General features: G+C 41.2%; 1 protein-coding gene across 2 annotated transcripts in view; it reads left to right on the top strand.

Moving 5' to 3' along the window:
* The window catches only part of FBXW2 (F-box and WD repeat domain containing 2), a 32,836-nt gene that overhangs the window by 9,290 nt on the left and 8,963 nt on the right, over nt 1-14,583 (top strand). The window contains exons 4-7 of one of the 2 annotated variants that reach the window (XM_042963612.1): nt 6,231-6,425; nt 8,494-8,627; nt 10,924-11,010; nt 11,876-12,045. In XM_042963612.1, the coding sequence (XP_042819546.1) occupies nt 6,231-6,425; nt 8,494-8,627; nt 10,924-11,010; nt 11,876-12,045 (586 nt within the window). The remainder of the gene's footprint in view (nt 1-6,230; nt 6,426-8,493; nt 8,628-10,923; nt 11,011-11,875; nt 12,046-14,583) is intronic. The other variant, XM_042963613.1, reaches the window with a different exon arrangement.

Here is a 14,583-nt window from a genome sequence, read left to right as displayed (position 1 = left end):
GTAAAACTTGAGTTTAACTTGGGGCAGAAGTGAATGGGACACATTCACTGAATTCTTTAACTACCTGGAAAGTTAATATCTGCAATAACGGTGGACCCGACCCTGCATTTTAAGGTTATTCTGTAGGTGGGTCTATATTTTGTAATTTTTGTTCTGATTAAATTCATCAAGTTTGTGTATTGAAAATTATGCTCTATTGAAAACAATCCAAAGCTTTAGTTTAATTTTTCTTTTCTTTTAAAAAAAAATTTTTTTTAATGTTTTTATTTTTGAGACAGAAAGAGACAGGGCATGAGCAGGGGAGGGGCAGAGAGAGAGGGAGACACAGAATCCGAAGCAGGCTCCAGGCTCTGAGCTGTCAGCACAGAGCCCGATGCGGGGCTCGAACCCACGGACCGTGAGATCATGACCTGAGCTGAAGTCAGACACTCAACCAACTGAGCTACCCAGGCACGCCAAGTTTAAAATTTCTAATAGCTGTATCCCTGAAACTATAACTAGTGAGAGAAGTGTTTGTTATGGAATTATACATACCTTTGTTTCATGCTATTACCAAAGAGGTAGTTATCCTTCTGCTGAGCTGTGAGCTCTGAAATGGTGAGAAAGGAACCTGTTGTGCTTTGTTTGTGCTACGCAGTAGATAATTAGAAAGTACTATGTGAAAGACAATGTAGGGACATATGTGGATGAATTAGGACAGTTCTTTGCTCAGAGAACATACATACTGGAATCAGGAAGGTAACCTGATTAAGTAAAAGTCTCCATGTAGACTGTGCTAGTGAGAGAACACTTGCCCTTCTAGAGAGGGTAGCTGCTGCTCTACTGCAGTGAATTATTTGCCATGTGGGATATAGGCTCACAGTGGTCAGATCTGATTTTTCAAAGAAGTCCTAAATCTAGATTTTTGTGCAATATTCTAATTGATTTTTTTTTAGTGTACTGATTTTTAAGTATTATTCACATTTTAAAAATACTGTGATTGTGTCATATTTAACCTGCATGCTGCCATATTGTGACCATGGCTTACAGTTGAATAAGAAAAACAACAGCTATAAAAGATATGCGGTCAAATGATATATTTGAATTGTATGAGTGAAAAATCAGTTGTTCAGAGGAAGGAGTGATGTCTTTCATTTGCAAAAATTGAGCGGTGTTTCTGTTGAATCTTGGAGAATGGGTAGATTTTAGAGAGATGAGAATAAGCACTTTCCAGCAAAGGTATGGAAAGGGCTAAGCATGGAGCATATAGGAGGAAAATAAAAATTCTTTTTATCTGAACTCAGTATATAATTAAGGACTCTATAAGAGATTCTTAGAATATAAGCTGAAGAATTGTCTTGAGCTGTATTGTAAAAACCTTAAATATTGGGAACATGAGTTTGGACAGTTTTCTTTAAGCAGTAAGAAAAACTATGAAAGATTTCTGAGCAGAGAAAGGGCCAGGACTAGAGCATTCTGCTCCAAGTAGACCAGTGTTTCTTATTTCTGCCAGGCCCCAGGTCCTCTTTTTGTAACGTATTTTACAATATTCTCTTACCTTGAAGTCAAATTCATAGAAATAACTTACCTGTACATACACATATTTCAAAAAATCAATATAATACCTAAACTCTGATCCAGAGGAGAAATAAGACAGTAATTTAAAATAATGCACATTAAATGTGTTGTGCTCAAGCACAGCTGTGTTAGAAGACGGTAGTGTAATCAGATGTTTGCACCTGTGTATGTACTGTCGTCATGAACATGACAGTTGTAAATAGCACAGTGTTGTATTTGTACCATCAGTGATGTGGTCACAAGTGGTGAAAAGTCTCCAACAAAAGCAAAGTACATTTTTCCTCAGTCTACCTGAGGTAGTTACACTCATAGTAAATTCAGAATAAACTCGGTGCTTTGTAAAACAGGTCCAAGGCTCAGACAACTAAGAATAAACTTGTCACAGGCAGAACCTTTAAGGCAATCAGGCAGAATCTTTAAGAAGTCATGCAGAATATGGGCGCCTGGGTGGCTTAGTCGGTTAAGTGTTCAACTTTAGCTCAGGTCATGATCTCGTGGTCTCAGGTCCCTGCATCGGGCTCTGTGCTGACAGCTCAGAGCCTGGAGCCTGCTTCAGATTCTATGTCTGCCTCTCTCTCTCTCTCTCTCTCTCTCTCTCTCTCTCTCTCTCTCTCTCTCAAAAATAAACAAACATTAAAAAAAAAAAAAGGTCATGCAGAATACATGACTATTCTTTTTGTGCATTGTCCCAAACATTGCAGAATGTCTAGCATTTCTGGTCTTTGCCCAGTAGAGGCTGGTAATTTAGGCCCCCCCCCCCCCCCCCCCCCCCCCCCCCCCCCCCCCACTGCTTCCAAAATCACTGTGACACTTGAAACCACCCCTGCAAATTTCTAAAATGTTCCCTTGGAGGATGACACTACTTCTATGAAGACCCTCTGACATAGACAGATCTAGAATTTCTAAACTAAAGTATTAGCCTATTGCATTTTAGGTAAGAGTAGATCTAGATTTAGGATAGTAGGTGTAGAGTTGTTTGTTTGTTTTTTTTTTTTTGAGGTTTGTTTACTTAATTTTTTTTATGTTTATTTTTGAGACAGAGACAGACAGACAGAGTAGGGGAGGGGCAGAGAGAGAGAGGCAGACACAGAATCCTAAGCGGGTTCCAGGCTCTGACCCAGCACAGAGCCCGATGTAGGGCTCAAACTCACAAACCGTAAGATTGTGACCTGAGCTGAAGTCAGTCAGACACTTAACTGACTAAGCCACCCAGGCGTCCCAAGGTTTATTTATTTTTGAGAGAGAGGGAGCGTGCCCCCAAGTGGGGCAGGGGCAGAGAGAGAGGGTGACAGAGGATCTGGAGCAGGCTTTGTGCTGACAGCAGAGAGCCCAATGCAGGGCTTGAACTCACAAACTACAAGATCATGACCTGAGCTGAAGTCAGATGCTCAACCCACTGAGCCACCCAGGTGCCCGAAGGGTAGAGATTTTTTTAAAGGAGCAGTTAAATGGAAGAGCAGCCATTGAAATGGAATTAACAAGACTTAGCAATGGACTGAGTATGTGGCGAGGAAAATACCTGGGAAGGTGGTAGTACTGGTACCAAGAATAGGAAATGAAGGAATAAATTTGAGCGGGTAGAGGGAGTTCAATTTGCAATGAAATTAAAAAAAAAATTTTTTTAAAGTTCATTTATTTTTAAGAGAGAGTGCAAGCAAGGGAAGGGCAGAGAGAGAGAGACAGAGAATTCTAAGCAGGCTCCCCAGTCAGTGCAGAGCCTGATGTGGGCTTGATCTCACAAACTGTGAGATCGTGACCTGAGCTGAAATCAAGTCAGATGCTTAACTGACTGAGCCACCCAGGTGCCCCTGGGATGAACTTCAATGCAGTCGGATGTGATGGAGATTCCGACAAGGTTCTGGAAATGTAACATCAGAGCTTTGGGGAATAGCTCAGGGCTAGAGCAAAAGGTTGAGGAGTTAGTGACATTTCAGCTATGGCGATAACAGTGAAATTTCAAAAGGACATGGAGAGGAAAAAAGAATGGGGCCTAGGATGGATCCTTGAAGAGCGTACTTAGGGAAGAGGTAAAGAAGAATGGTGATGAAGAGAGTTTCAAGGGCAGTGAAAATTGCCTGTATGAAAGAGGCACTGGCCAGTGTTTGTTCAGTTGGTCATCAGAGTCACATGCCTCCAAGAGGCAGTTGAGAGCTGAGATCTGATTCTACCAGTTAAATATTTAAACCTTGCTGGATACGATAGTTTATTCCATTTGAGTTACAGCTCAGTTTTCTGCTTACGTTTGTTATATACCCATCCCTGGAATTTTTTTATATCAAAGTATTGTTTCAACCTCTTCTGAATTGAGAGGGCTTTTTTTTTCTTTTATATAATGAAAAACAGTCTACGTTTATTTACTCCCCTTTCATCTTTAGGCTGCGTCATTGATGACCTCCTTGAAAACACGTTGGAGTATACTCAGTGCAGCAAACAGGAGTCTATAGGAAAGGTTGAAATAAAACCAAAAAGGAGCAGAGAACAATGACTCCTAAAGGCTTAGCGGTTTAGACTTGTACCACTAGAAAATGGAACTGAAATCAACCAAGTTCTTCTCTGATGCTTCTCTAGGGCGTAAAACTGAGTGGCCCAATATTTTCCTCTATAAATTAATTTAAAAATTAGGATAATCTCTCCCTTTTTTTTTGGTTTGTTCATATCACATTGTGGTAAAATATATACTAGATTGAGGAGCTAATCATGCCGTTTCCTAAGGCATATTTGTGGAACACCTAGATTTATCATTTTAACCATTTTTCAAATGTACAGTTCAGATTATCTAGACACACTGTCCAGTATACTAGCCACTGACCCCGTAAGGCTTTTGAGCTCTTGAGATGTGGCTGGTCCAGAGATGTGAAATGGGAAATACTCAGTAGATATCAAAGACTTAGGGTATAAAATATTTCATTAACAATATTTTTGATATATTGAGCTAATGAAATTTGTACTAAATTTGTTTTTACAGTAAATAATAGAAAAATTTTAATTACGTATGTAAATTGCATTCGTGGTTTGTATTGTTTCTCTTGGAGTGCTGTTCTAGATCATTGGTTCTCAAAATATTGCTGATACATTAGAATCACCTGGCAAGCTTTTAAGATGATCAGGCCCCACCTCAGAGGTTCTAAATTAAAATCTCTGAAGCTAGGGCCCTACATAGGTGTTTGATGAAGCTTCTCAGATGATTCTTCCCCCCCACCCAAAGATTTTGTTCTTAAGTCATCTCTAACACCCATTGTAGGCTTGAACCTACACCACTGAGTTCACGAGTCACCTGCTCTACCAACTGAGCAGCCCAGTGCCCTTCTCCAGATGATTTTCATGTCTCATATGACCATTGAGAACCACCAACCAATTCCCATCCCTTATTTTATAGGGAAGAACCTGAGTCTCTAAATAGTAAAGTGACAACAAATATAGTCTAAAATGAAGACTGTATTTCTCCTAGGGTTTGTCCAAGTTGAAATTCATGCTCTACCTCTTTCATAAGTCGTAGCTATTTTTCCATTGTCTGGAACAGTGGCTCTTTACCAACCCTTAAAGGCAGAATTGTGGCTGATTTTAGCCATTTCATCCTTTCCAAAACCAGTCATTTGGTGATTTCCTGCATAGTGTGTCCTTGTCATAGTGACTATATTTGTTATATCCTCAAAATGCCTTTGTCAATTCTTATTATTACTTTTTTGTTATAAAGGTAAATTGTGAGCGTGATTTAATCATTATACCTTTAAACATAATTAAAGCTAATCCTGAATTATCATGATTGGTATATTTTCATCAGAATAGAAATAAAACCTACTTTTTCTGCAGAATCTTTTTTTTTTTTTAACATTTATTTATTTTTGAGAGACAGAGAGAGACAGAGCGTGAGCGGGGGAGAGGCAGAGAGAGGGAGACACAGAATCCGAAGCAGGCTCCAGGCTCCGAGCTGTCAGCACAGAGCCGGACGCGGGACTCGAACTCACAAACTGTGAGATCATGACCTAAGCCGAAGTTGGACGCTTAACCGACTGAGCCACCCAGGTGCCCCTCTGCAGAATCTTAAGGGGCTTTACAAGCTCAGTGTGTTGAGTTGTGAAAGTCTGGGGATAATTTATCCGTGGTTTTCTTAGAAGTTGCTTTGCACATTTCAGGATGGCTCAAAGAATTAGCAGTTAGCCTTTGCAGAAGTTAACCTGTGATCTGAGAGATCTGAGGCTTTTCCCTGACTGCCCTTAGAGTAGAACCTGTTCCAGTGGACAGCTTTACTCTTCAGCATTCTTTATTTGTTCGGGATGTGGGTCATGGATAGGCATGCAAATGTATACATGCAGTCATAGGTAATACCCTTCATCTCAAGCTCAAATCAGAAAGCTCGTGATGGTCAAAGATTGTGAAATTTTACAAGAAGCAGCAAGGGATGCTTTAGTCTAGCACTCCTCTTGTAGCCTGGCAGGTTAAGGGAAACGGACAAAACCAAAAAGCTTGCATTCAGTCCCCGTGCTGTTAACACCATTTTGGTGACCCTGAATGAGTTGTATTAGCCTCTCCATGCTTTGCTTTTCTCAGCTATGAAGTGGGAATGCTAGAGGAGGGGACCTTGAGGTTCTACTTGAAGAATACCACGGTTTGGGGATTGATTGGCCTTCTTTAGTGTTTGTTTTCTTACTAACCTCCCTGTTTTTCTCTTGAAGGGTCAGATGACTTGTCTGCAAAACTGTGGGATGTGAGCACAGGACAGTGCGTTTATGGCATCCAGACCCACACTTGTGCAGCAGTGAAATTTGATGAGCAGAAGCTTGTGACAGGCTCCTTTGACAACACTGTGGCCTGCTGGGAATGGAGTTCTGGAGCCAGGACCCAGCACTTCCGGGGGCACACAGGGGCGGGTGGGTTGCCCTTTTTCAGGGGTTTCTACAGTTACTTTAACTTCATTCCTTAAAACCGGAAGCCAAGAATATGACCCCCTTTTTGTTTTTTAACTTAACCTGCCTCTCCCTCCTCTGTTTTCTCAATAACAGCAGTTAATCCCTTTATTTAAGGTACCCTTATTTGGAATTTTTTCCTGAATTTTGCTTTTCCTTGGCCCATTCAAAACTCTTCTTTGTACCCTTATGCAGGGAGGGGGCAGTTCTCCTTACCTATTTCATTTACACTCCATTGAACAGTCCGTCGTTTTTGCTTTTTATCAGCTTCCATACTTCCAAATTGAGTAAGTCCTACACTTGTAAATTCAATTTACTTTATTTGTAGAATCAGGGCTAACCATCCTTTGGAGTGACAGTGGTTCTCAGATTGTGTGAGCTACACACTTTACATTGCATTGGAGCTTGGTTGACAACTGATTAAAACAAACAGTGCCTAGAGAGAAGACAAAGGAAACAGATACCTGATTTTTCCTAATAATTTTATAGTGGCCTGGTGTGCAGAAATCGGTCATTTGGATATAGTCTCAAGACCAGAGCTTCCACCTCTGTTGCATTGTATTTTGGAGCTTTGTGCAGAAATCATGTTGAGCTGCTTCCCAGCCTCTTGTGCAGCAGCTCCCTTCCTTTCCCCCATTTACCCACTGCACTCGTCTTGGAGAGTCACAGTCTGTGCTCTTAAGCGTCTTCTCGGACTCCCTGAACAGGTTTCCCAGTAACCTGTATTTTGTCCTAACACTCATCATACAAATAAGTCTGATGTACCAGGCTATACTGCCAGCAAGGCAGGGTCCTACCTGTCTTGTTCATCCTTAGGTCCTGAGTTCTTTGTGTTGTGTCTGGTGCTTAGTAATACTTTGCAGTGAACCTGGCTGTTTTACTCCTGAAGACCATTTTTTCACCACTTTGTTTTTCATCTTACACATTTTTCCTCAGTCTGCTTATTTGTTACCACTTGTTTGTTATGGAAATGAATATTGGAAAATCTGTGGTTTAGCATGGAACTCACTAAATTGAGTATACTGTTCCATAGTGTCAAGATGTACATTGACTTCCAGGTGATCAACTTCAAGAGCCCTGCTCTAAAAAATTTCCTCGTTACTGTTCCCTGGACATTGCTGTGGCTTTTCCATAATTCCATGCCTTTGCTGTTCCCTCTACCTGCAATATTCTCTTTCTTTTCTTGATAAACTCTACTCATCCTTCAGGGCCCATCTCCAATATCGCCTCTTCCCTGAAGTCTTCCCTGATACCCCTGGGCAGAGTTAGTCATTCTCCTTGGTGTTTCCCTAGCAAGAGGTAAACATTTAATTTTTTTGGACTTCCTCCTTCACCCCTCACTTAGACTGAGTTCCTTAAGGAAAAGCCCTTCATCTCTGGGTCCCCAGTGTTCCTTTAGAGTTTGGCAGGCATTTAAAAACAAATGTTTTGAGTACTTGCTGTACTCAGGCTAGAACTTGCTGTTTTAGGTGCTGGGGGTACACCTGTGAAGAAATTCAAACCGTTTGAGAGAATGGTTTAGTCTGACCGTTGAGATACTTGTGTGTCTTTTGTTTTTCTCGTTACACTGGCTTTTCTTGATTATGGGTATTGTTTTCTTGATTATGGGTATGATTCTTGAAGTTGAGTCTCACTGCAACAAATAGTGCGCATCTAAGCAGGGCCACCTATGTTCCTATTTTCCCTGCATAAGCTGGATTAGCTTTGTGTCGGATCAGGCAGGCAGTCCTGAGTGGAAATGCCATTATCTCCAGTACTGCTTTTACCTCTCGCTTTAAAGCTAGCACAAGTGTAAAAGATTGCATTACTCCAGGGACGTTCCATCCTTAGAATAATCAGCTATAATAATAACAAGAATTTTGAACGGGATATATTTTTTATCATAAAATTCTTAACTGAGTAGCACCATTCTTAACAGTAACTGTGGTTGAGGAATTATATCATTGAGCAGCTAGGGAGAATGAATGTTATTGAACTCTATTATAAAAGACTCTCGGGCATGTTTTAACTCTGTGTATGTTGTATATACTAGTGTTTAGCGTTGACTACAATGATGAACTGGATATCTTGGTGAGTGGCTCTGCAGACTTCACTGTGAAAGTATGGGCTTTATCTGCTGGGACGTGCCTGAACACACTCACCGGGCACACGGAATGGGTCACCAAGGTAGGAAGACTTACAGGAGAAATCTCGACATCAGGCTTTGAAGGGGTGAGGGAGCTGGGGGTGGGGTGGAGGATGCTGGGTGCTGCTTTGTAAGTGGTAGGGGAGCCATAAGACGGAGCAGGTGCGCCCACAAAGCGTGATGGCCAACAACAGTGACCAGCAGGTAAGAGGCACTCAGTAAATAGTTTAACAGATGAATGGACTTACGGACATGGAAAAATACTCACAATATATTTGGTGGGTAGAGGGAACAAACACAATAAAACTCTAGAGTAGGATACCAGTTTCTGAATAAATATGTTCATGCACCGAAATGTTGAAGGTGGTTATTAGGAACTGTGGGTGCTTTTTTCCCTTTAGGATAAGCATATTTTTTAATCAGAAAAGCAATTTTCATGTAAAAAAAAAAATAATTGCAAGAAGTGGGACAAAGAAAAAATGTATAAAGTCCTTAAAGGAGTATTGTGGTGTTTACTCATTTTCAAAAAAAGATGGCCGTGAGGATCAAATGCAATATTAATCATGAAAATGTCATGCAGAAACACTTTTCCTGAGCTTACCAGGTATTTCTGTGAGGGCTGGAGGATACAGGAGTGAACAAAGCAGACCTAGGCTTGATATGGATGTTAGCCCAGTAGGAGAAAGAGTTGTTAAATAGTAATTTCACAAATAAATATATGATAACAAATTGTGTCAAGTGCCATGAAGGAAAGAGTGCAGTGTTCTGTGAGGAAGGCTAGGAGGTATCTAAACTCTTTCAGGGGAGAGCTTTTTGAGAAAGGACAAAATATGAAGAAATCGGAGGTAGCTGTGTACAGAGTAGTGGAGTGTTTCCGTGTGCACAGAGTATACCCAGGCCCTGGGCGGGAGAGAACCTGGACCATTTGATGACCTGAAGGCCAGTGGAGCTGTGCTGGGGTGGTGTGGGAGAGGTGGCCATCGTGTGTGCCTTCCTTGGCCGTGTTAAGGATTGTGCATGTCCTACATGTAGCAAGAAGCAGTTGGGTGTTCTGAGCAGGGAGAAAACAGCCGCTGAGTGAACAGTGGGTTGGGGTTGGGCACAGCGGACACATCGAGGCCAGTTAGGGGTTTGCGATAATCCAAGCAAAAGATACCTGTGGCCCGGACCGAGGTGGCAGCTCAGAAAGAGAACACACACGAAGGATATGTCTTTAAGGTAAAGCCAAATGAACGTACCGACTCTTGGGGAACAAAGAAGAAAGAATCTGATGTCCAGTGGGTTTCAGGTCGGGTGGGTGAATGTGTTTACCTGAAATAGGTGGAGCTGGAAGGAGAGCAGTGAGAAGGTCAGTAACAGCACTGAACTGTACTCTTAAAATGGTTGAGATAGGACATTTTCTGTATCTTTTACCACAGTTCTGTATTGGACACATTGAATATTTCAGTGGAAAAGTTACATAAGACAGTTTGGTGTGGTGTTAAAAACACTGGAGTTGGGGCCAGGATGCTGACCGTGATGTTTTAGGCAAGCTGCCCCTCCCTTCGGGGCCTGACTTGTATCTGTTAAATGTTCCTATGAATTCTGAGTGAGGTCATGGCACGGAACCCAGCAGGGTGCGTGCGGTTAGTAGGTCTGTGTTTCAGTTGAGTGTGCAACCCGGGCTTCAGAACAAGTGAGCCTGGCCACCTCCTCACTTTGTGCTGACTTATTACAAAATAACTGGCACCTAAATGTCTACAGACTATCCCCAGTGCTAATGGATGGCTAGCTCTTATTTCATCATCATCGTCATCATTTAATTGTTTTATTTCATTTTCATTGCAATTGTGAGATCTAATACATGCCTCGTCCCCTATTTTAAAGATGAGGAAACTGAGAAACAAAGGTGCTAGACGGTCTTGTCCAAGGTTGCAGAGTCAGTATATGGCAGATTCTGGTCCCAGGTCCAGTGCGTTTTCCCTTACAATGCACATGCCCGTGCTCCTGAATACAGATTATTTGTAACTATTTCTAGGTTTACGGACTATTTTCTTTCCTGTTCCTCACACTTTCTATGAGGTCACATTTTACAGTTTTTAAAACCATTCCAAATGTTTGCTTCCAGATTAAAGTTGAAATTAAATGCTGCCATCATTAGACAATTTTAGATCCTGCTGAAAATATAGAGACTGTGGTTGTACTAACTAGAGGCTAACTTGGTCCTAGAGTTACAGCTTAGCTGTTCTAGCGTACCAGCTCATTTTGGGCTCTTTTTCCTATTTTAATTTTTAAAAAAAGGAATCTAGAAACAGTTTTAAAAGGATCTTTCTGTAACATGGATGTTTATATTTCTAGGTGGTTTTGCAGAAGTGTAAAGTCAAGTCTCTTTTGCACAGCCCTGGAGACTACATACTCTTAAGTGCGGACAAATATGAGATCAAGGTGAGGTTTTTTTTTTCCTCCATTAATTTGCCTCATCAAAGAAAAACTGGCAAATACAAGGAAATTAAAATGGTGTAGCACAGGGGGAATATTTTAAGGGAAGCAGGAATGTCTTAGTATAAGCCATCTTAAACCCATTGGAAAGAGAATTGCTTGTTATTTCTATGTACAACGCAGTTTCTAACCCTGATTTGCAAGCAAAGAAAAAAGAAAACACAAATTTATCTTCACATTCTGTTTTCTTAAGACACATCTCAGGGTGCCTGGGTGGCTTAGTCGGTTGAGCATCTGACTCTTGATCTCGGCTCAGGTCATGATCTCGCGGTTCGTGGGTCCCGGCCTCACACTGGGCTCTGCACTGGTGGCGCGGCGGAGCCTGCTTGGGATTCTGTCTCTTCTTCTCTCTGCCTCTCCCCAGCTTGTGTGCTTGCTTGCTCGCTCGCTCTCTGTCTCTCTCTCTGAAAATAAACTTAAAAAAATAAAAACCACACATCTTGTACCCACTTCAATTCTTAGATCTACACTATGAAAACGAAGATTTACTTGTATAATAAAAACAATTTGCAAAAAGTTTACAGAGCGATCTTATATACATTCTTTTTGCAGTTTTTAAATTGTTTTGTGTGGTAGGCATCTTCATTTTGGGAACTGAGGTTCGGAGAGGGTACGGATTTTACCCAAGATCACACAGTACATGCATGCAGCATCAGAACTAGGACCCATGCCTCTCAACTATAAAACTTGTGGCCTTTCTCATGTACTTCACTTTATACTGCCTTCAGCAACCATAGGCCGCATTGTGTAAGGGTAAGCTTGTCTATGGTGATGTGATTTGTCATCTTGTCTAATATTCTTTTATCTGTAGATTTGGCCGATTGGGAGAGAAATTAACTGCAAGTGCTTGAAGACATTGTCTGTCTCTGAGGATAGGAGTATCTGCCTGCAGCCAAGACTTCATTTTGATGGCAAATACATTGTCTGTAGTTCCGCGCTGGGTCTCTACCAGTGGGACTTTGCCAGTTATGATATTCTCAGGTAATGTTTCCTATCTTTGACGGTCTGTTCTCTTTTTTCTTTTTCTTTTTGTTTGTTTGTTTGTTTGTTGTGGTTTAATAGTAAAGTCAAGACTGAATATTTGGATAAACCAGTCAGTAGTTTGTGTTTGGGAAATGTTTACTACATCAGTTATAAACAGGGTTATATGCCGAAAATCACACACATAAAAATATTAAAGGCAATAATTAGAGTTTCATGCTAGAACCTCAAAGATCTAGGTTCTAATCCCTCCCCTTACTTCCCCCTTTCAGAGTTTAACATGCTTTTCTGGAAAACGAGAGGCTTGGATAAAAAGAACTTTCAGATCTCTAGTTCTAATATTTTTTTTAAATATATTTGTTTAAAGTTTTAGACAGATAAGGTATATTTAGTAAAATAATGATTTTTTAATTAAATTTCTTATTTTAATTCCAATACAGTTGCCATGCAGTGTTACTACATTGTACACCTGAAACTACTGTATTTCAATTCCGTGCAACACCTAGGGCTCATCAAAACATGTGCACTCCTTAATCCCCGTCACCTATTCCATCCATCCCTTCACTCACCTCCCTTCTGGTAACCATCAGTTTGTTCTCAATACTGAAGAGTCTGCTTCTTGGTTTGTCTCTCTCTCTTGCTCTCTTTTCTTTTTCCTTTGCTCATTTGTTTTGTTTCTTAAATTCCGCATGTGAGTGAGATCATATATTTGTTTTTCTCTGACTTAGCATTCTACTCGATAGCTCCATCTATATAGCTGCAAATGGCAAGATTTGATTTTTTCTTTTATTTATTTATTTATTTTTAAGTTTATTTATTTTGAGAGAGAGTGTGTGATCAGGGGTGGGGCAGAGAGAGAGAAGAGAGAGGGAATCCCAAGTAGTCTCCATACTCAGCACAGGGGCCCAACATGGGGCTTAGATTTCACGACTGTAAGATCATGCATGACCCGAGCCCATCATGAGTAGGACGATTGACTGAGCCACCCAGGTGTACCAAGATTTGATTCTTTTTTATGGCTGAATAACATTCATGTATACACACACACACACACCACATCTTTTTTTTTTTTTATTAAAAATTTTTTTTTAAACGTTTATTTATTTTTGAGACAGAGAGAGACAGAGCATGAACGGGGGAGGGGCAGAGAGAGAGGGAGACACAGAATGGGAAGCAGGCTCCAGGCTCTGAGCCATCAGCCCAGAGCCCGACGCGGGGCTTGAACTCACGGACCGCGAGATCGTGACCTGAGCTGAAGTCGGCCACTTAACTGACTGAGCCACCCAGGCGCCCCACATCTTCTTTATCCATTCATCTTATCGATGGATACTTACGCTGCTTCCATAATCTGGCTATTGTAAATAATACTGCAGTAAACATAAGAGTGCATGTTTCCCTTTGAATTAGTATTGTTGTATTCTTTGGGTAAATACTTAGTAGTGCAATTGTTGGATCATAGGGTAGTTCTATTTTTAACCTTTTGAGGGGTCTCCATACTGTTTTCCACAACAGCTGCACCAGTTTGCATTCCCACCAACGGTGCACAAGGATTCCGTTTTTCTCCGCATCCTTGCCCACACTTGTTTTTTCTTATGTATTTGATTTTAGCCCTTCTGACAGGTGTGAGGTGATATCTTATTGTGGTTTTGATTTGTATTTTCCTGAAGATGAATGATGTCAAGCATCTTTTCATGTGTCCATTGGCCGTCTGCATGTCTAGTTCTGATATTTAAAAAATTTTTTTTTTCAACTTTTTTATTTATTTTTGGGACAGAGAGAGACAGAGCATGAACGGGGGAGGGGCAGAGAGAGAGGGAGACACAGAATCGGAAACAGGCTCCAGGCTCCGAGCCATCAGCCCAGAGCCTGACGCGGGGCTCGAACTCAGCCCAGAGCCTGACGCGGGGCTCGAACTCACGGACCGCGAGATCGTGACCTGGCTGAAGTCGGACGCTCAACCGACTGCGCCACCCAGGCGCCCCTAGTTCTGATATTTTAAATTCCACTTCCTGGTCAGTGAAATTCTGCATTAAGGGATCAAGTGACCTTCTGTTGACTAGTAGAAAGATGGAGGTATTTAGAGAAAAACAGAATTTGTAGGAATTCTCTTCAAAGAAATAAGAAGAGGTCCGTGGACAAAATAATTCTGTGATACTTTAAAGTACTGCATACTTTAGACCCTTCTTGGAGATTGATGGTAGTTGTAAGCATGCTGGAGGCTGATGGAAGCCAGTGCCGTATGGTGATGAAAAGAACTTACTTTGGTGATAAGGCTTGGCTTAAAATCTGGTGCCATCTCCTATGAGCTGGATGATTTTATGTAAGGTTCTACCTTTCTGTGCCTCAACTTCCTAACCTATAAAGTGAAGACTAAACGGAATACCTGTAACGAGGACCAAGTACGAGACCTGGCAGATCTTTATTACCAATAGCTCTGAGAGGCTCTACACAAAGAAGCCTGTTTGCATTTGTTTAACCTCCTGTACCTCAGTCTCATTGTATACAAAGCCGTTTTTTTGAGGAACACCTACTAATGGT

This window comes from Panthera tigris, chromosome D4 (genome assembly GCF_018350195.1).
Source record: "Panthera tigris isolate Pti1 chromosome D4, P.tigris_Pti1_mat1.1, whole genome shotgun sequence".
Lineage (NCBI taxonomy): Eukaryota > Metazoa > Chordata > Mammalia > Carnivora > Felidae > Panthera > Panthera tigris.
This window is presented reverse-complemented; position numbering and strand designations above follow the sequence as displayed.